Source organism: Ictidomys tridecemlineatus, chromosome 8 (genome assembly GCF_052094955.1).
Source record: "Ictidomys tridecemlineatus isolate mIctTri1 chromosome 8, mIctTri1.hap1, whole genome shotgun sequence".
In the NCBI taxonomy this organism is placed as follows: domain Eukaryota; kingdom Metazoa; phylum Chordata; class Mammalia; order Rodentia; family Sciuridae; genus Ictidomys; species Ictidomys tridecemlineatus.
In genome coordinates, this window is record NC_135484.1 from 27,411,271 (window position 1) to 27,432,819 (window position 21,549).

The window sequence follows — 21,549 nt, forward strand, 5'->3', positions numbered from 1 at the left end:
TGCCAAAACCAGAAAGGACAGCTGGCTCTCAGCCTGGCTCTCCCAGGAGGTGATGGACCTTGGTAGGCTCACTCAGACACAGGTTTAGTTTCTTAGCTTTTCAGACTTGGAAGCTCAGTCTTCTCAGAACCCCTCCCCCACTCCCACCCCTCAGAATGATCAGGATCTACATCTTGACTCTCCGAAGATTTCTGTTATTCCTAAGAAGGCCATGTGGCAGGACCAGAGGTTTGAATTCAGTCATCCTAGTTCATTCCAGACTTCAAGCCAGTCTCATTACTTCCTGGCTATTGTGGCTGAGAGCCTGGGCTTTCTTGCCTGGAAAACAGGGCTACCTCTCAGGGAGGTTATAAAGATTTAAAGAAATAATGTATAAAGCATCAGATGGCTGGCTGGGGGCTCCCTTTTCCTCCATCCACTCTTCCATCATTGCAGGTGCAGGGGCAGCTTGGGAAGCAGCCAGGAAAGCAATGCTGATTTTTCCAACCTGGAAGGAATGACTGATTGCCCAGAAGTGACTTAGCTCATGTGCTACCAAGAATTCAAAATCTTGCATATTCTTTTCAGGAGAGAATCCAACTCTGCTTTTTCTGGTTTTCCAACACTAACTCCAAGGAACCAACCGAATAAGCATTCAGCCACACTCTTTCACACTGACAGACTCCAAGAACTGAGTTATTTATTATGGAGTAAGTGTTCTAAACATCTCTAACATCCCTGAAATAGAGTGAAAAAGTAAATCAAAGGATATGTTAATTTTTAAATCAAGTTTTTTTTGTTTTAAAAGATACATAGTAAATTATTAATACCCTAAAGGGAAAAATAATTTCATTTTTATTGTAAATTTGATCTGGGTTATGTATTTTGAAAGTTCTATTATCAATTTTGCTGATGCAGAGAACACACACTGAGGACATGCTTCTATTGAACCACACCTTGGTGTGATGCCATTAATTCCCTCAGAGGGAAGCAACACGGCAAAGCTCTATGAAACTCATCTTGTGTGACAGCTCTGAGGGTGAGGTGAGTACCTTGTCATTACAATCCACTTATATTGTCCTCTTTATGGCTTCTCTCAAAAACTATTAGTACTGCCTGAGATGATAAATTTATTTTAAAAATGTTAATTGAGCACCTTGTATGTGTGAGGTCTGGTGCATAGGCACTGGATTATATATAAGGCTAGACATCTTGGTAGCAAATCTTTGTCAGTAGCAACTTCACAGAACTCCTCTCACCCAACCCCACCCTCAGGGCCAAAGACCCCACTCAGGGCCTTGTGTGAGCTAGGCAAGTACTCTGCAACTGAGCTAAGTCCCCAACCCCTTCACAGAACTTTTGACGTGTGCTTTTTCAAGTCCCACTCCCGGCTCCACTTCGTCTTTTGTTCTACCTCCTAATTTATGCTGTCTTGGAATTATATCTTAAGATGTAATATTTCTTTCTAGAATAAATAAACATATATATAAATAAGACAATATCCAAATATTTTATTTCTGCTCTGATAATTACATTTTGTTCTTTAAAAATTCTCCAAAACTTAAGAATGCAGTTAGTCAGACTTTTTTGTCATTTGTTTTAACATTATATAAAAAACTAAAAAGTGCAAAATAGATAGTTTAACTAATTTCTCTTTTTAACTTGTGTTTTTTCCAGGTAATTAATCAGTATATATGAATTTTTCAAGATGATTTGGGAAGATAGCAAGCAGAGTTTGTAGCACAATTTAGGGCTAGTTTCATGCAACTTATAGAAGCCTTAGTAGGACTTAAGACTCTTCTTAAGCAAGGAAGAGTTTTCAAATTTGTTGATAGAGAAGTGGGAAGAGAGAGACATACAAAGAGGTAAAAGGATTCAAATAAATGTAAAACAAAAACAAAAACAAAAACAACTTTTAACTCACAGCATTCCATGTTCTTAAAGCATGGCACCAGTCCTTACGAGAATTTCATTCAGTCTGTGTAAGACATAGTACACGCTCAATAAATAACCACTAACTATAATTAAATCTATATATTAGAGCCCATATATGAACCACAGCTATATCTATATAATTACAGTATTCACACACACAATGTGTTGAAAAAAGCAATCTTGTTAGGGATATCATAAAATGATAAATGACCAAGAGATGTAATTTATTTTGATTTTTATTAATAGCAATGATTTGTATTTCACATCAAAAGTGACAAATTTAAAAATATATCACTATTCACATAATCTCATCTCCCATATTTTAATCCATTTTATAATGCAGAGATTATATTCTAATTGATATTATAAGATATACTATAACATCAATTATTTCTTAGGATTATAAGAAACATGACTTATGTACCAAGCTTAAAGAGTGAGCCCAAGTCTTTATCAGCTGCCTCAAAACTGACTCCAGAGTAAGTCTGGGAAAATTTGAAATCTGAATAGCATATAAATGCATAACATCTATGTTTTCAATAGTTAAGTCAGCTGCAGTTTAAGTAGTTCTTCAGTCAACATTTTTTCTGACCACAGCCATGTATCTCAAGCAGGAATAGTAAGACAAGCAGGATCATATATCTTTATTGTTTCATCCCAAGAACAGTCAGCTACCTGCAAAACAAAAACAAAGTAAGAAGGCACACATTTAAGTGTATAAAAATCAAAACTGGTAGCAAAAGTCCCAGTTGTTTAGAGTATAGTAGGCCATTCACTAGTAAATATGGGACAGGAAAAACACAGGGATATGTCCTCTTCAAGAAGTCCTATTTTCCCTTTTCAAGATACACTTTGGGAACTGTTGCCAATTGACTGCAATTGCCTACAAGAATTTCCCCTACCCTATCACAGAGCTCCATAATCCCCTAAGATAAATGCTAGAAAGATGAGTTCCTAGATTAAACTAATAAGTTTGCTCAACTGTCAGTTTAAAAAGTTTTTTGATAGTAAAGAAGTGGAATGGGAAGAAGGGAAAGAAATACGGTATCATATACCATATCTACACAACCATTAAATGCATGTAAAAATGTGTGACCTACACAGTGAGGAGGGGGAGGAAGATGAAGTACGGATCTCACCTTCACAGAACAACAGGTCAGAATGAGTGTGGAACATGCTCTAGAGACTCCCAGAGGAGGGACCATCCCATTTCCACTGGGGTAAAGTCAGAAAACTTGACCATGCCCTGGCATTTGCACTGGAGTCGCAGAGGTGGAACCTGCACCTGAGTCTGTTGAGTGTTTCCATTAGAAACAGTCCCTCATAAAAAGCAAATTGTCAACCATTATTTGCCTAATCCTGTAATTACAAGTTTTCATACCATGGGACACAAAGATCATTGCATTAATTTACCACTGACTCATCTATGGGTTCTTTTCAAGTATTAGGCCTTTCAGTGTGTTAAGCATCAACTACTATGGAAAAGAGAATCAGAGAAATAAGACGAAGATTTTTAATGCAAGGCATCTGTAAGTTATGTCTATGAATTTCTATTCAACATTCTTCAAGTTTTTATTTACCCAGGACTTAAAATAACTCGTAAATGTGAAGGTCACTAAATCAACAATTGTTCACAAATATTAATAATGCAAGGAAGATCTAAAACTGCAATGATTCAGAATTGTGAACACCTTAATTCAAATTAATGCAAATAATTAATTAAATTCCATTTCATTCAACAAATTTAAAGATGCTTACCATAAAAAAACAGTAAGGTTTTCAAAAAAAAAAAAAACTTTACTAACAAAGAAGCTCTAAATTCTCTAAGGTTAGCACGTAGAGATTTCCTGGTAAAGAAGAAGGACTGTACCACATGTTCCCTTGTGGGGAGTCTCTCATTAATTACCATCTCCATCCTAATAGCCTCTATTGGCATGTTTCCCCTTGAATTCTAGGACTGAGAGTTAATTAATACAAGGGTCTCCATGTCCCATAGACATCCATGGCCAGCCTAAAAGACATTCGAAAAGAAAAATGCTAAAAATAAGGACCAAGAAAAAGATAAACATTAAAAACAAAAAAAATGGACTCTGGTAAAATAAAAAATGCTAACAAAAAGACAAAGCAAATGACATGAAAATAAATAATCTACTTTACAGGATAAGATCCACTCAGACTTTTGCTTGTTAAAGAGGAATCTTTCCTATCTCCCATCCCACTTCCTCTTAATAAAAGCCCTCAGTCCCTCCCATCCCCAGGAATGCATGCCTGGCCACAGACTCCTTCAAGGCCAGACTGGGGACAGAGCAAAGACAAAGACACAGGATATCTTCTTTTCTATCTATGATTGATACTCCTTCTCAATTTCAGTCCCCTCAATGAGGACTCACCTCTTTGCTCATTACACTATCTATTGTCAGAAAAACTGTGAAAAACTGAAAGCAGCAAAAAGATCACCACTTCCTTGAATAGAATGCTTGTATTGTCTCAAGGCTGTTCTGGATCACCTGATGCTTTTAGGATCTATGCCTTTTACTGGCTTACCCCAGGGCATCTTACCAACTGAGAACATCTCAGTCCCTTTAGTTTTTTTTTATTTTGAGGTGAACTCTCACTAAGTTGTCCCAGACTGGCCTTAAATTTGTGATCCTCCTGTTTTGGCCTTCCAAGGTCCTGGGATTACAGGCATGTGCTTGTCCTCAATTCTACCTGCATATTAGAAAGTTCTGGGGCTGGGGATGTGGCTCAAGTAGTAGCGGGCTCGCCTGGCATGTGTGCGGCCCGGGGTTCAATCCTCAGCACCACATACAAACAAAGATGTTGTGTCTGCCGAAAACTAAAATGTAAATAAAATATTAAAAAAAGAAAAAGAAAAAAAAAAGAAAGTTCTTTGGGGAACATTTAATGTGCAGGAATTTTTGTTATGGACTAAAATAAATTAAAAATTTGGCAAGATTAAAATATTCTTGAGGAAAAATTCTTTTCTTGAGAGAAGAGATTTATAAGCCATTAATATTCAAAATACCTTGTGCTTAATTTTATTTAAAATTAAGTTTCAAATCCAGTAGGCTGTTATGTGGTAGGAAAAGAGACACATGGGAGGACAAAGAAAGAGGAAACAAGTGAAAATCCTGAGCCCTCCCGGAAGCACTCTGAAACCAAGAGTTTATGCACTTTCCTGGACCATTCTACATTCGCCAGGATCCAGGATTTCTACTTAAAAACATGAAAATTTGTATTATTTATTTAAACCTTGGTTACTTATAATTCTTAAAATTTATTTTCCTTGAGATTTTTACCATCAAGTTCTAAACGGGTATAGGTAGTTTACAGATTAAATCACAGGACTAAATGAAGTAAATAAAGATTTAAAAAAAAAACAAAAGAATCTAAGAATCTAAAAATCTTTTCTAAAGACACAAATGGAGTAAAGCTTTCAGACAGAGCATATCAATACCTGCACAGTAACTTAAGCAATATGTCTTATAACAGCTAAGAGAAAATGGAAGCATGCTGGGTAATAGTTTCTTTTTTCTAACACTGGCATATGGATATGTCTATGCAACTAAAACCAAACAGTATTTTTTTAAAGAGGGACTGTATATTGACCAGATATGTAAATCTGTATTCCTTGTATTTTGCATACAATAAATCTTTAATAGATGCTTACTGAATGAATTAATAAATCCACGTATAAGCTATGGTTTATTCTTCTTAGATTTTGTTATGTAGAGAGGGCCTCTCACAAGATGTGAGGTCAAAAATTTGGGTAAAAGCAACAATTTTTATGTGATTTGGGAGATATATGGAATTTTTGAGGGTCACGAATATTATTTAGAGAAGTTTCACAAGGAGCTTTCTGCCCTAGGAATTGTTAGTAAAATATTCCTTTGCATTACAAAAATATAAATATCATAATTCATACACACATATATTCATCCATGTAATCAATAAATTTTATTGAGAGCCTCCACTGTGTGTCAGAAGTATACCAAGACTATGAAAATAAACACTATGGTCCTGGTCTCTGCCCGAAAGCTCCTGAGTCCAGTGAAGAAAGGAATTAAGCACAGAGACACCTATAATGCAGGGTAATATGTGTGATAATTGTGGGGCCCAGTAAAAGTAGGAAAGGAGCCCCTCTGACCAAATTTGAGGAAAGCAGATGTTTTCAGGAGTATTCTCTAAGCTGAGGATTAAAGGAAGAGTGCCTTAGCCAGAGAGCACTTCTTGTTATTTGTGGGACAAAGGTACAATGTAGAAAAGGGATATGATCAGCCGAATAAACAAGAGTGAATGAAGAACTAAAAATTCCAGCTTTTGGGAAACTGAAGTGCTCCATAACTCCTCTGATGAAACTCTGAATGTATTGGTAGAAGACTTCTTTTCTGAGTGTGCTCTAGGGTTCCTTGAAGGCTGGATGCTGAGGCGTGTCTTGTGTGACCCTTTTCCCTTGCAGTGTGAGTGTGCATGGAGACACCCAAGGATGGGAGTCTCCAGGGTGCCGCTGCTTCTGCCCAGGGATATTCAAGTGGAAAATTTATTCCTAACCCCACAAGCCACCACTGTGACACATTCATCTTTTTGCTCTTCTGAATTTCCTTGAACCTGAGATCAAAGTGCAAACCTTCTCATCAAAACTCAGAATTAAAATTACCAACATTCTAAGGAAAAAATGGTTTGTCAAAATATAATATTTTTCACTTGATGTAAAACCTGAAGAGAGATCCAGTCTTCATTATTCATTCCTAAAAGATGCTATTTTTCAAGTTAGTAAAAAATAACCAGGTAAGCCTCAACATAAGTTCTATTTTTAATGATCTTTACTTTTATATAGCAAAATAGAGATTTTTAAGTTTTAAAAATGAGTAACACTAATTAGAAATTAAGAGTTACTTGCTATTGCACCAAAATGTCAATTTCCTTAAAACATACAATGAAGTACTCTTGAACACCTAATAGAAATTTATTATTTATCAATATAACAATTTCTAAATACAGTTATAGCACATACATTGTAACATCAAAAATGGAATGCTTGAGAGTAACTTAATTAATCTTTTTAACATTGCCTACATGCAAAGTACTATGCTGATGCTACAACAAACCCCCAAATATAAATGAAACAAATGCACTCAATAAGGAGTTTATGATAAAAACTAATTATTGGTGGATCAAATAAGATACATTATAGAACACCTTCTATACTAATTGTCCTATAAATACAGCATTTAGAGAAGGCAACATTATAATGAAAATACCAGACTTAAAATACATGTGAAATTTAGAACATGGATTTATATTCTCTAATTTTATTAATTAATTTTATCAATTCCCTCCACTTTATTAAAATGTTTACACATGCCACTGATAAGGTAATTCATCTCAAAATGACTGGGTTGATATATAACAAATAATATAACAAATAATTCCAAGTGACCCATTAAGAGACTTGCTTCATTGACAAGTTTTCCATTTCCTATTTAACATTATACTCTTTTCTCTCAATTTTGTAGACAATTGCTTTTGCCCTTGGGAAATTTGTTCAATGTACTGTAATTATCTGTATGACATATGGCCTCCTTAGCAAGAATGAACAAGAGAAATAGGCAGAAAGATGTAGAGAGAATAATGTTTGAAAAAAAATCACTTAACAGTCAACTTTAATTTTGAAAAAGTAGCATAATCATGATGTTGCAATATATTAAATTTTGGGCTAAATAAAGAAACATATTTTCCTTACTAAACCAACTTACAATAGTAAGTGACTACAAGGGAGAATATGATTTATTATACTAACCATTATGGAGTTTATGCAAAAGTAGACAATAGACTTATGCACTAAAAAAACCTTTACAATTATTCATTCATTCATTTTATATTTAGCACATATGTATCAGATACTTTACATTAATCTATTCCATAACACCAACCACTCAAAATACTTAGTTGACATTCAAAATATTTATTGAAGCAAAAAAGTAAGGGAGAAAAAGGAGAAAAGGAAGGTAATTCATCTTGGATACTATTGTTGTCATTATTTTTTTGTTGGGGATGGAACCCAAGGCCTTACACATCCTAGGCAAGTATACTCAATCTTGAAAGTAAGATTTAAAAAAATTAAGATTCTATCCTGAAGAAAGTTTCTAGGCAAATTGAAAATGACAAATTGTGTTGATTTGCACATTAAAACTGGCATATAACATATATACTATGATATGGCACTTTTTGACACATAGTATGGAAGGAGGTGAATGGTCAGAGTGATTTAAAAGCATCACAGGAGAGGCTGACCATGAATGTGAAAAAGCAAAAGATCTGTTAGGAGACAAATAAAGTAGTATCTATATTACATGATGAAGGCCTCAAAAAATGGCAGCAATAAGAAAAAAGTATTATATTACAAGAACATGATATGGGTCATCATTGATTCCAATCATTCCTTTTTGCAGTGCTGAGGAATGAACCAGGGCATTGTGCATGCTAGACAAGTGCTCTAACCACTTGGCTACAAGGCAGCCTATTCCAGTCTTTTTTATAGATTCTTTAGTAAAGTGATAAAATTTTCACCTAGAGTCCTGCACATCTTTATTTCTAGAAAGAAAAAAATTAACATAGTAGCATTAAAATAGGAGAGGACATTTTTTAATATCAAAATTATATCTAAATAAGAAGGAAGTCTGAGAAAAGGCAATTTGGTTTTTGGGAGTTCACTGGTGACATTTTGGGGCTTAACTTCAACTGAATGATAAAAGGAAGACAGACACAGTGTTAAAAGAGTAAATTTTTGAGAAACTAAAGACAAGAACTAAAGCCACTAATTCTAGATGTTATTTTTATAACAAAAGAGAAAAATAACTCAATGGGAGTGACACAGAACACTGGGGTCAAATGATGATAAGCCCCATAGAACTTTGAAAATTAAAAAAAGAAAACTGATTACAGATATAAATGGTGGATAACTGAGTAAGCAAAGACCTGGATGGGGGAGCAGTAAGAAAGCTGAAAACTGACTAGAAGGAAAGAGAGAGCATAAATGTTTTGAGGTGATAGAGATGGAACACTCATTCCTGAGAATTTCATTTTTACATAAGTCAATGTCCAGATACTGACTCTGAAAAAAGACTGAGAAAAGATACTGTGAAAAATGAGCTTAAAAAAAAAATCAAAAGATTTCAAAGGTAAGCTGGGTAGGACACCAAGTGTCCAAGAAAGTTTTTCTAAAAAGTACTTTGCAGTGGGGCTGGGGTTGGGGCTTAGTGGTAGAGCACTAGCCTAGCAAATGTGAGGCACTGGGTTCAATTCTCAGCACCACATATAAATAAATGAATAAAACAAAGGTCCATTGACATCTAAAAACAATTTTTAAAAAAAGTAATTTGCAGTGTGCCAAGTCAGTGTTTTTGCTTGATTTTTAGAAACAACGTTCTATATCCTAGAGAAAGGAAAAGGAACAAGAAGGTAGATGATTCAGGAGCAGAACCCAGAGGTGGCAGAGACTAGGGTGTCACCAATTCTGGGAGGCATCCTAGTAAGGGATGCCTATGAAGTGCAGACCAGACACAGGCCAGTCCTGTCCATTTTGGAGCTCACTGAGATCCTAGAGCTGTGCCTAGGGATATTTCACATCTGGGGTAAAACAACAAGCATTGTTATATAACTTTGTGCTGAAAAATTATACAATTATGAAAGCATCAAAGAGGAAACAGCAGAGACTAATGCCTGAGGACATGAAATGCTTCTGGCACATTGTTCTTTTCAACTCAAGAGCTAGTCTGTGACAGATGCAGACACTGTCACCTGAGATAAAAGGTGAACAGGACACAGAAACCTGACTACCAGTAATGCTAGACCCCTTCTAAAGTCCAGTTTTCCCAGACTCATACTGAGAATTTTAAAATATTTTTATCCACTGTCAACCTTTAAACCTGATATCAAAGATTGTGGGAATAGACTTGAACCAAACACAAGCTGAACTTTTACACAACATCTTTTAATGAAAAATCAAACAAAGTCAAATACATACTTTAAGTCACACCTACATTAATAATTTACATCAGAAACAAATCTAAGCAATCTTACACTAAAACAAAATGAAAACATACAAAAGTCTTTCCGTCCTACTTTCAGGAAAAGTGGAAAAGTCTGTACAGTAACTTGCTACATGTTCCTAGCATGGAGAGACCAAGATAGTCATTTATAAAGATTATGCTTACCAAACACCTAGGAGTCCCAGAAGGCAAATTCATATATGCAGGATAACTTCAACTTTTAAAAAATATACATAAAGAAAAAGACTGGAAAAGTAGTCACCATTGAAAAGAAGGCAAGGGGTAAAATTTGGGAGGAAGCTTCTGGCTATGTTCTGTGACTTAAACTGAGTGGTGGTTACACTGGCACATATTGAGCTGTTCCACTTAAAATAGGTGCATTTTCCAATATGGTTGTTGTGCTTCAATTAAAAAAAATTAAAAAATTAAAGGATTAAAAAAAAACATGCTACAAAAGACTTTTTTTTTATTTTTTGGAGGAGAGTACTAGGGATTAAACTCAGGAATGTTTTACCACTGAGTTATATCCTTAGCCCTTTTTAATTTTTTATTTTGAGACAGGGTCTAACTAAGTTGCCAAGGCCAGCCTCAAACCTGCGATCCTTCTGGCTCAGCCTCCCAAGCCACTGGGATTACAGGTGTGTACCAACATGCCTAGCTTACAAAAGACTTCTTTCTAGAATAGTGGGACCATAGGTAATCATTTTTCTTTCCTCTAAATGTGATTTCCAAAATTCTGTCATGAGAAAAAAGTTAAATTTTATTAAATACATAAAGTTGATCTTGGAATGAATCAATATGTCTACTCTAAAAGACATTAAAGTAAAAGTAACTATGTTTCAAAAGGAATATGTAAAGATGTGCACCTGTACCCAGTTTATAAATAAAACTATACTAAATACCAATTATCATTCAAAAGAGCAGGGTCATCACTACAGAATAAAAAGCCAGAAGTTCTAAAGCTAAATTAACACAGAAATTCCAATTATAAAATGGTTATACCCAGGTCTTGAATCACAAACCTAAAAACAGAAAAGGGCTATCTAATTTAGAAATAATAAGGATAAGGGAGAAAAGAGAAAATGCTAGAACTATATGAATCATGACTAGAGAGGGAAAAAAAATCAAAGAAAAAATTTCTCAAGTGAAAGATAACTTCAACCTGGCTAACAAGAAGGGGCGTGGAGTATTTCTCAGCAATTATCCTTAAAGAATGACCTCAGATACTTATTTGTCAAGTTTTAAACTTTTAAAGACAAGATCTTACATTTTGTCAAGAAGAAAGACAGTATAAGATAAGAATGCCTTTGGACCTTTTTGTTCAGATCTCTAAGAAGGGAGACACTACAAAGAAAACTGTCTGTAAGTATAAGGACTCAGAGAATCTCTTTTAAGACAGAAAACATTAAGGCAGAGAGCCCTTAGGTAACATCAGCAAGGTCCTGCAGCTGCTAAGATTACAAAGTACTACAGGTTTTTAAAATCGGATGGAAAGATACTAAGAGGTAAGAAAAAGATATTTTCTAAGAAAATAATATATGAACAAAGGCCCTGGATTCAATCCTCAGCACCTCAAGGAAGGAAGGAAGGAAGGAAGGAAGATGTTGATTTTAAGTATATGAAAAAACACAATTATCAGTTGACATCATCATCTTAAATTTGAAAGGAAAGCTTAAAGTCCACAAAAGAATGTAAATAAAATGCAGACAACAGTATAAACTAAGACAAATTTACAGGGAGAAGAATATTACAAGTGTATAATTAAAATTTTATATAAAAAAGTAACTGGATTTTAGAACTTGGAGTTAGAAAACTCCTTCTTCAAATCCAAAATCCACTAGGTCACAAAGACTTAACCTAATGAGTCTCTCATAGTTTCTCAGGTATTTATTGTTTTTTTTATCTGTTTTTTTTCTTTTTTTGGTACTGCGGATTGAACTCAGGAGCACTCAACCACTGAGCCACATCACCAGTCCTATTTTGTATTTTATTTACAGACAGGGTCTTCCTGAGTTGCTTAGTGCCTCACTGTTGCTGAGGCTGGCTTTGAACTCACAATCCTCCTGTCTCAGCCTCCAGAGCTGCTGAATTACAGGCATGTGCCACCACATCTGGCTTTATCTGTCTCTTAACTAGAGTATGTAGACTTACATTAAATATAACTGTTGGTTGATTTGGTTAAAGGTCTTCTACATTTAAGATCATGTCATCTGTGAAGAGAGATGATTTTTATTTTTTCCTTTCTAATTTTTTAAAATATATTTTTTAATTGTCAGTGGACCTTTATTTATTTATTTATATGCAGTGCTTAGGCTTGAACCCAGTGCCTCACACATGCCAGGCAAGCGCTCCAACACTGAGTCACAACCCTAGCCCCTCCTTTCCAATTTTGATACTTGTCATGTTGCCTGTGGCTTGAACTTCCAATAGTCTGTTGAATAGAAGTAATAAAAAGTATGTATCCTTGTTTTATTCCTGACTTTAAAGGAAAAGCTTCTGGTCTTATCACTGAATACATGTTGGCTCTGTTTTTTTATACATGGCCTACATTATCTTGAAATAATTGATTATTTTTTTATAATTTCATTTTACCTCCACAACTGGCTTATTAGTTATACCTCTTTTTCTAAAACTTCTTAAAGATTACCATGGGGGTTTACAATATACATACTGATTTTACCACAGGGTACCCTCAAATAATATCACTTTAAATGTAGTAATAACAACTTTAAAATGGTATACTTCCAACTCCTCCTTCACTTCCCTTGTTTGCTTACTCCCACACATTTCACTTTTGCATATAAACTGTCCCCTGAGACAGACAAGCCTATTTCTATCTACCGGACATCCATTTGAATATCAAACAAGAGATAGCTCAAAATTAATTCTCCCTGTCCCAAACCTCTCCTCTTCCCCTAGCTCACTAAATTTAATCATTGTCCACCTTGTCTCCTACGTCCAAATCCTAGAGTAAAACTTGACCCTTCTATTTCTTTCACAGTCCACTTTCAATCTGTCAGTAAATTTTATTGTTGCCATCTTCAAATCGTTAGGCTGAACCATGTAAAAGTCCCAGCAAATTAATGTGGTTCAACCTCATATATTCTGAATCTCTCCATCTCTTTTACTCTAATTCACCATTGTCTTTTGCCTGTATTACTTCAAGAGACTCCAAGGTGGCTTCCTAATTTTCACTCTTATATAGTGTATTCTCCATAGCTACCAGAATGATCTTTTCAAGACAAACTGGATTCTATTATTTTTCTGCTTTTAAGCCTCCAATGCAATTTCAGTGAGAATACAGTATGGCTTACAAGGCCTATATAATTGTTCCCTACCTACTTCATATCATTCTCTCTCCTGTTCTCTAGGCTCTAGTCACACTGGACTTCTTGCTGCCCCTTAAGGTCATACCAAACCCATGGATGAATGGGTCCATCTTGTTAGTTTCCAGCTTAATTTCCCTTTTTCTGACAGCCTTTGACACTCCATTCAAGCAAAAGTACCCTTTTGCCTGTTTATCATTTTCATTCTATATCTTCAAATCACTGACACCTTCCTACTCATCAGATCTCAGATGAGCCTCATTTTCTACAGATTCCCCACCTCCCCTTTGGCAGTGCTGGGGATCAAACCCAGGGTCTCATGCATGCTAGGTAAGTGCTCTACCACTGAGTTATATTACCACTGTTATAATGGAATTACAGTGAGACTTAAAAACAGTATGGTCTACATGTGCCTACAGGTAAACTCTGTATGATGCTCTACTATTTCTACACAATTTGTCCCCTACCTACTTCCTCTCACTGCCCCTCTTGTTCCCTAGCCCTTATAGATGTCTCATATAGGTCAAATACCTATCCTTATTATGAACTCTTGAGGAACAATGCACCTCTTTTTAGAACTTGTCATAGCCATCTACTTACATTCATTTGTGAGATATTCTGATATAACACTGAAATAAATGATTTATGAAGGAAGGGGACATATTTATTTTTATTCCACCTTGAATCCTCAGTACCTAACACAAGATCTGGTGTATGAGAATATTTGCTGGAAGAATAAATGAATGAAAGGAAATACTCTTATCTCCAGGTCCCACAATCCCAAAATTGTGTTCATTATGAATGAACTGAAAGGAGATTTCTGGCACATCTGAACTGTGCATTATGCCACTGAGCCTGCTGCTTATTTACAGCTCAAAGATCCCTGCTTCTCCACTCCTACTTGCTCTCAATAGCAACTACTTCCTTAGTAAACATGGAATTTGGTTATCCAACTGGAAGAGACAGATGGCAATTGCCAGGCTACAAACAAAATATATGGTGTTGCAATAAAATCTGCTGTTAGTTAAAAATGTATGTCAATGATTGATAAAATCCTCTGATTACAAGGTTCCTTTTAATAAGGCAAGTCTATAGAGGATTTAGAAAACACTTGGCATTCTTCAGATTTCAGTGAGGACCACAACCAAGCAAATAGAGGAGCTACAGGTGCTTCCACAGGTCCCAGTCTAAGTCTCACAGAGTACAGGTAATAAAAATATTAAATGTAAAGGCTTAATGTATGTCTACATAGGATATCCTTTGTTTCTTAGTGCCATATTTCAATGGGCATGTTACAAGTTTCTTCTTTACTAGGATAGAAACAAATATAATTATCTTTTTCAAAATTATCAAGTACAAATGTATTTCTCAGTAAAGGAATTAATTCATTTAAAGAATGTATTCACATTTAGGATACTTCCATCTCACTCATCACTATTTCATCCTCTTCTTACATGCTATTATGTCATTTTTAAACAAATATTTTAATGTTAATGAGAATATTCTAATGTCTACTAAGAATATTTTAAACAGAACTACAAGTTAAAATCCTAAAATGAAATCTGCACATATATTTAAATTTAAGAATATAGTAATGTGAAATGGCTTTTCATTTTAACTTTTAAAAATTATCATAAAAGCATAATTCCTTAATCCAATGCTAGTATTTCCATGTACTATTTTGAGTTTCAATGATATGCTGGCTTTTTCACACAGTTTGTTTTACAAAGTACCTTATTATATATATGTAGTGTTTCTGACTTAACCTAAATGTACAATTTCTGAAATGGAAAAGCTTTTTTAAAAAAAATTTTTTTCTTAATTTTTTATAGTTGTAAATGAACAGGATGCCTTTATTTTATTTGTTTATTTTTATGTGGTGCCGAGGATCAAACCCAGTGCCTCACGCCTGCCAGGCAAGCATTCTGCCATTGAGCGACAGCCCCAGCCCTTAAATATATATATTTTAATATTTTATTTTTTAGTTGTGGTTGGACACAATATCTTTATTTTAATGTGGTGCTGAGGATTAAACCCAGGGCCTTGCACATGCTAGGTGAGCGCTCTATTGCTGAGCTACAACCCCAGCCCTGGAAAAGCTTTTTTACAAACTTGAAGAACACCTAGAGTATAAAGTATTTATTCTCAAGTCCTCAAGAGAATAAGAGGGAAAATACAAAATTGTTTACTAAAACAGAAATTCTTCTCTTCTATGTTGTTCTCCATCTGAACTCTCACTGAATATAGGTTATAGAAACAAAGGCGACAGTTCAGAGAGGGAAATGACGTGCCCATGGTCACTGCTAACTGCTGAATATAGCATGATGTGCCACTGACTTGGGTTAACCAGTCCATCTTAATCTTATTTCTTTGGTGAGGCCAATGCAAAGCTTTCAACATGTTAGGCCTGACACCTCTTTAAACAGTTCTTCTTCTCCCAGAGAAGTCAATCTTTTAAGAGGAGAGGCACAGCAAGTTTCTGGATAACTTTTGTTCCCTAGTACTTCAATGTTCAAGTGCCCAAGTCTGTCTAGCAAAGACAACATATCCCATGTGGAGACCTAGTAGTGAACTGTATGGGTAGAAAAAAACGTGAGATTACATCCTTACCTGAGTGGGGCTCTGAAGACTGAAATCTAAACCACAGGTAAACTCTGTATGATGCTCTACTGTTTCAAGAAGAGGATCAGGCTTTGAAAAGTTCCAGAATCTGTGAAGATAAAAAGAAATAAAGAAATACTTTTAAGTTTTAAAACTGCCCAAAAATTATATTAAGATAGATATTTGACATAGAAAAGATTTTATCAAATCAGATTCAAACAATCCATAAAAGCAGAACCTACTAATGATCTACATTAAAAACATGTAACAAGAAAAAAACATGTATCCCATCCTGTTAGATCAAAAACAAACAAAAACCCCCAAATTATCAATAGTCTACCCTTGTAAAAGATTATTGTACTTCCATTAGGATACCTTATAAGATAGATGCTTAACATTACATTTTTTAGGAAAAAAAATTTATACTGCATAGGACATTTGAGATGAGAGACACTAATGCCTTTGGAGCAGTTTCCCAAAGCATTCATGGATGTAAAGATGAGATGAACTCTATTTTGATTTTAAATTCTACTTCATTTTTCAACAAGTGACATGAAAAGATCTTAGGTTTAATTTACATTTCAACAGCAATTCAAATTCTTTAAAATAAATCTGTTCTCTTATGAAATTTTGAAACTATTGCCCCCGTCCCTACTGCAGCTTTGAGGCACAGCCTTTCTTATAGATTCCACATCACTATAATTTCCAGACTCAAGAAAAACAGAAACATGATTTCCTGGGCCAATATTATGTATTCCACTTCTCCTCTGTAGACTGGGAGTGATAATACTTGCCATAATATAGCTCTGATTTCTACCGTTCAGGAAAAAATTGGCCCTATTTTCAATACACAAAATAGTACTTTAACTTTCTAAAGCTTTATTTGCTCATCATCTTTTTTTATTTGACTCTAAACATACTATAAAAATGGCACTTTCAGAATCACAGAGTCATACCCTAATTCAGCTTCTCTAATGATCTACAACATGGAACACAGTGAAGGCTGGGCAGATCCCTTTGAAAGACAGTAAACACACAGAACCAACAGTTGCAGTTTGTTTAACCTGGTGGTATTATTTCCCTAATAAATACAGAGTTGGCCCTATTAAGTTTTGAAAAGGGTTGTTGCTATGGATAATCCACCGTGTGGGTACCAGAGAGACACTGAATAAATAGCTAATTTATCATATTACTGAGATATACAGACTATTTAGGGAGAGTGATTTTATTTTTAAAAATTTGCTTTTTCAAGTAAATAAGGGAAAAAGCCATAGGCCTTTTTGGAAACTCTAATGGTGGTCTCCACAGCTTTTGCATATTTGTTCCTTTGGTTTTTTTAAAAAATATTTTTATTAGTTATTGATTGAACTTTATTTATTTATTTGTTTATATGTGGTGCTGAGAACCGAACCCTGTGCCTCACACATGCTAGACAAGTGCTTTACCCCTGAGCCACAACCCCAGCCCCAGCATATTTGTTCCTTTGGGTCTAGACAGAATGGTGGTAAAATCAAATTTTCTGGTTCTTGATATGTTTATATAAGCAAAAGTAAACATGTAATTGTATAACTTCATTTCTAAAATCTGGTTATCTACTGACTTACATTACTTGAAACAATAATCAAATTATTTTGTGTATATCCACTATGTTCCCCAAAATTTATAATGGCTTTAAAAATATGCATTTAATATGGCAAAAAATGAGTAAAGGAAAATTATGGGTAAGAAAGTTAGTTGAAACCTTCAATGAGATTACTAAATGAAAATATATCCCATGAAGTCATCCCTGCCTAATGGGTAAGGACCTCAAGATGTGTCTAAGTTTTCTAGCAGCCAAAGGAAAAAAGGAGACACCATCAGGCCTTGAACTCAGTATCTACAACCACATCAATCCAGGAACACTCAGAAGGAAATTCTCCCGTAAGAGTTTATAAATAGGCTGGGGTTGTATCTGGGTGGAAGAGCTCTTGCCTAGCATGTGTGAGGCACTGGGTTCGATTCTCAGCATCATATATAAATAAATAAAATAAAGGTCCATCAACAACTATTTTAAAACAAGAGTTTATAAACAAGAAACCCCATGCTTATGTAATAAATAAATTCCTTAATACCTCTTAGGTTAACAGAGTTGTCTCACCTGCTACCACTTGTCAGTCAATGGCATCACACCAAAGGATAGTTCAGTAGAATCGTTCTATGGAAAGATCAATTTGGTGTAACACCAAATTCAGCTCTCTGGCTTCATTTGGGATTTAGATTCATTAAAGTAGAATGGGTTCTACTCTTTAGGTAAACTCTACAAATTGGTTTCTTTAAAAAAATATATTTATTTTTTAGTTGTAGTTGGACACAATACCATTATTTTATTTATTTACTTTTATGTGGTGCTGAGGATCAAACTCAGGGCCTCAAACGTGCTAGGCGAGTGCTCTGCCGCTGAGTCATAACTCCAGCCCCCAAACTAGTTTCTTTCAGTTGAATTTTTTAAGGAGCAACAAGTTCCTGGAATGTAGTTTCTGTGATTGTGGGTTTGAGCCATTAAGGATAAGCTGCCCTGAGAACAGGATAGCAGGGCCTCATAAAAATTAAGATGCCTACCAAGGACAGGAATGTGATGCCATACAGCAGGAAGTCATCCATCTCAGAGACCTGGGACTCTTTTCACAAAGTCCACTTGTAGATTCTCTAAACATAGCTAAGTAGGCCAATCAAGGCCTCATAGGGTTCTACACCTCAGAGTCACAACCATCATAAATTTAACCTGGGAAAAAACTACCAAGCATTTGTCTGCATTTTGAAAAAAAAAAAAAAATCCATCAAACAAAATGCAGGCCAAAACTTCATGGAGACTCTTTGGTGGACAAAAGGATGGTAGAATAAATGGCATAAAAGCACTACTGGCCATTATACCACCTGACAGTTCTGAGAATGTATATAATATACAAAGCATATATTAAAGTGAAAAATTTAAGAGAGGTTCATTACCAACAGAATGAACCCCTAGGTATGACCTTTTTAAAACAATTACATTCTAGGTAAAACATAAAAACAAATCACCACCACCACAAGAGTGTCACAAAAGCACTATGACGAACACTCAGGTAAAAACTAACTGATGGCTGGAGCCCAGAGCATTAAACAGGACAATGAAGCCAGCTTTGCCCTGATAGGATTTGATAATTGGGGAGACCAGAAGCTTCAATTTTCTCTCAAGGGCAACCAGCAGCCAGGAAAGTCAGAAAAATCTGTATATGTATATGTATAATTTAAAAATAATTTTCAGTAAACTAAAATATAAAAATATTGTTAAATATAGTAAATTACAAAAGCTAAAATCTTTTTATTTTTATTTTTATAGTGCTGAGGCTACAGATATTTCTTTTGTAGGGCCTGGCACTAGCAAGTGCTTTACCACCAAGCTATACCCTCAACCCATGTATATTTCTTTCCTCACTTCTACTCTTTAATAGCAACCATTACTAACAGTTTGATATGTACATTTGCAGAATGTCTTCACATATCTCTATTCAAATTCCTTCAAGAAAAGACGAGATGTAAGAAGGAAAGCAGCACTTCTCTAGGTTTTCACAAATTTCAAATGAAGGAGGTGGGAAAGTAGCAGAAGTTTCTTCTTGCAACCTTCTGGATTCAAGGATCCCTAAGTGCTCTGAGTGCTTTCACACTCCCTATTACAAAAGTAAAATGGGCTCTCTTTTACTGGGAGAAGTCAGGATACTTCTATCATTAAGTGGGCAAATAAAGCACATTATATTTAAGTGAAATGTTTGTTTTGGTTCAGTACACTTGCTACTTGGTGCCTTTTTGTCTCTGTGCTGATGAAATCACTGACTATTTAAGCTCTCTCGTGGGACTAAATATACTGGATAGATCCCCAATGATTAAAAATATGACAGAACTGTAGGAACATTTTTCATTTAAATTGTAGATCATAATACAATGTCTTGGTTGAGTTGCTTTTTGCCTTCTGACCACAATTCCTTAACAAAGTATGCAGTGATGTATTAAATAAAACATTTCCAAAATTAAACTTAAATTACTTTCTATTTTACTAAAATGTAATTTGGAATCTCTATACTAACACTTTTGAAATTATGCCAACAGATGAATTAACAGGAAGTTTAAAATATTTTTAAAAGTTCTTCCTTTTCCTTTCCCTTTCTCTGGGTAGGGGAATAACCCATTAATTGAATCAGTTATCTAAACTAGTGGTTATAACACTTCATGATTACCTAGAGGGCTTGCTAGTAACAAATTCAGAAGTTGTAAAGCATCGCTGAAGAATCTGTGTAAGAAACAGTTTCCTAGATGATGCTGATGTTCCTGGTCTTGGGGCCACCCTATGAACTACTGTCCTAGACTGCTATTTCTGGTAAGAACTTATTAAAAATACTGTGTCTGTAGTACTAGGTAAAGGCAAAACTTTGTGGAGGAAAAATTATGTTAGAGATGAAGAACAGGCAAAGAATTTCATAGGAAGAGTAGCACTATTAGTTCAGATAATTTAAGTCAGCAAACTGACTTTAAGAAAATAAGTGTTTGGGCTGGGGATGTGGCTCAAGCGGTAGTGTGCTCACCTGCCATGCGTGCGGCCCAGGTTCGATCCTCAGCACCACATACAAACAAAGATGTTGTGTCCACCAAAAACTAAAAAAAAATAAATATTAAAATTCTCTAAAAAAAAATTTAACAAAAAGAAACTAAGTGTTTGCTTTTGCTTCCAGGTATAAAGTGAATAAAAGAATAAAAATGATCTGAGAATAAAAATGATCTGAGATTGAGTTTTTCACTAGACTCAATCCATGCTCTGAAAGAACTGCATATTAGTACTTCACAGTTTGAATGCTGCTTTCATATCTTATAAAACTGTTTTTGATCCTCACAGAAACTTTCAAGGTGGATACAATGAGTATAATTTCATTTCAGAATGAAAATAGGCTCAAAGAAATCATGCAATCTGTAGCTTTAAAGCTAATAAAGAGCAACCCCAAAGCAAACACTCTAGTGATATCATGCCCAGTACTTTCTCTACTAAAACATCATCCATTCACTTCTTCTCTAGCCCTGGGCCACACTAGAGGATTTACCATGTAAGTGGGCAGGACGCCTAGAATTCTTTAGGCAGTTTTGATTAATACACCGAATGTCTGAATGGGCCTGGACCAAGTCAGTTTCATGCTAGCTCTTCCAACTATATAGAAAATGTCATAAGCCAAAGCCCCTGCCAGGACTCCATTAGTCAGACAACTTACATTCAAAACCAATACCCCAAAGAAATTATGAGTCAGAATAAATGTGAACCCTCATGGCAAGCAATTTAGGAATTCCTTTCCTCTTCTAATATTTTTATATGTATTTCTTCATCTCATCTATAACCGATTTCTAACTTAGGTACCACTCCACTGATCAGCTTGATCTGTAACAACAGATTCCTAATCTTTAGCACATAAAATTATAGGCTAACACACATGAAATCACAGACTTATTTGTTTGTTATTTGTATCAATTTTGGAAGGGATTTGAAAATAGAAATTGTACAACTAATAAAACAATTCTGTGAAGAGTTAAATTTATGTTCATTTGCACACTCAAAAATTCACTGAATGCTAACCCTCTTGTTTATTTGCATTTTGGATTGG

The 21,549-nt window shown here is 35.1% G+C and overlaps 1 protein-coding gene across 2 annotated transcripts in view; it reads right to left on the reverse strand.

Annotated features, from left to right (window-relative positions):
- Positions 1-2,132: 2,132 nt before the first annotated feature.
- Pex7 (peroxisomal biogenesis factor 7) overlaps positions 2,133-21,549 on the reverse strand; it is a 62,623-nt gene continuing 43,206 nt past the window's right edge. Inside the window, exons 9-11 of one of the 2 annotated variants that reach the window (XR_013424817.1) lie at positions 20,488-20,557; positions 15,902-16,001; positions 2,133-2,589 (exon numbers count right to left, since the gene is read on the reverse strand). Coding sequence is in view for 1 of the 2 variants with exons in the window: in XM_005329797.4 (XP_005329854.2) it covers positions 2,521-2,589; positions 15,902-16,001 (169 nt within the window). In the remaining variant the exon portion in view is untranslated. The remainder of the gene's footprint in view (positions 2,590-15,901; positions 16,002-20,487; positions 20,558-21,549) is intronic. The other variant, XM_005329797.4, reaches the window with a different exon arrangement.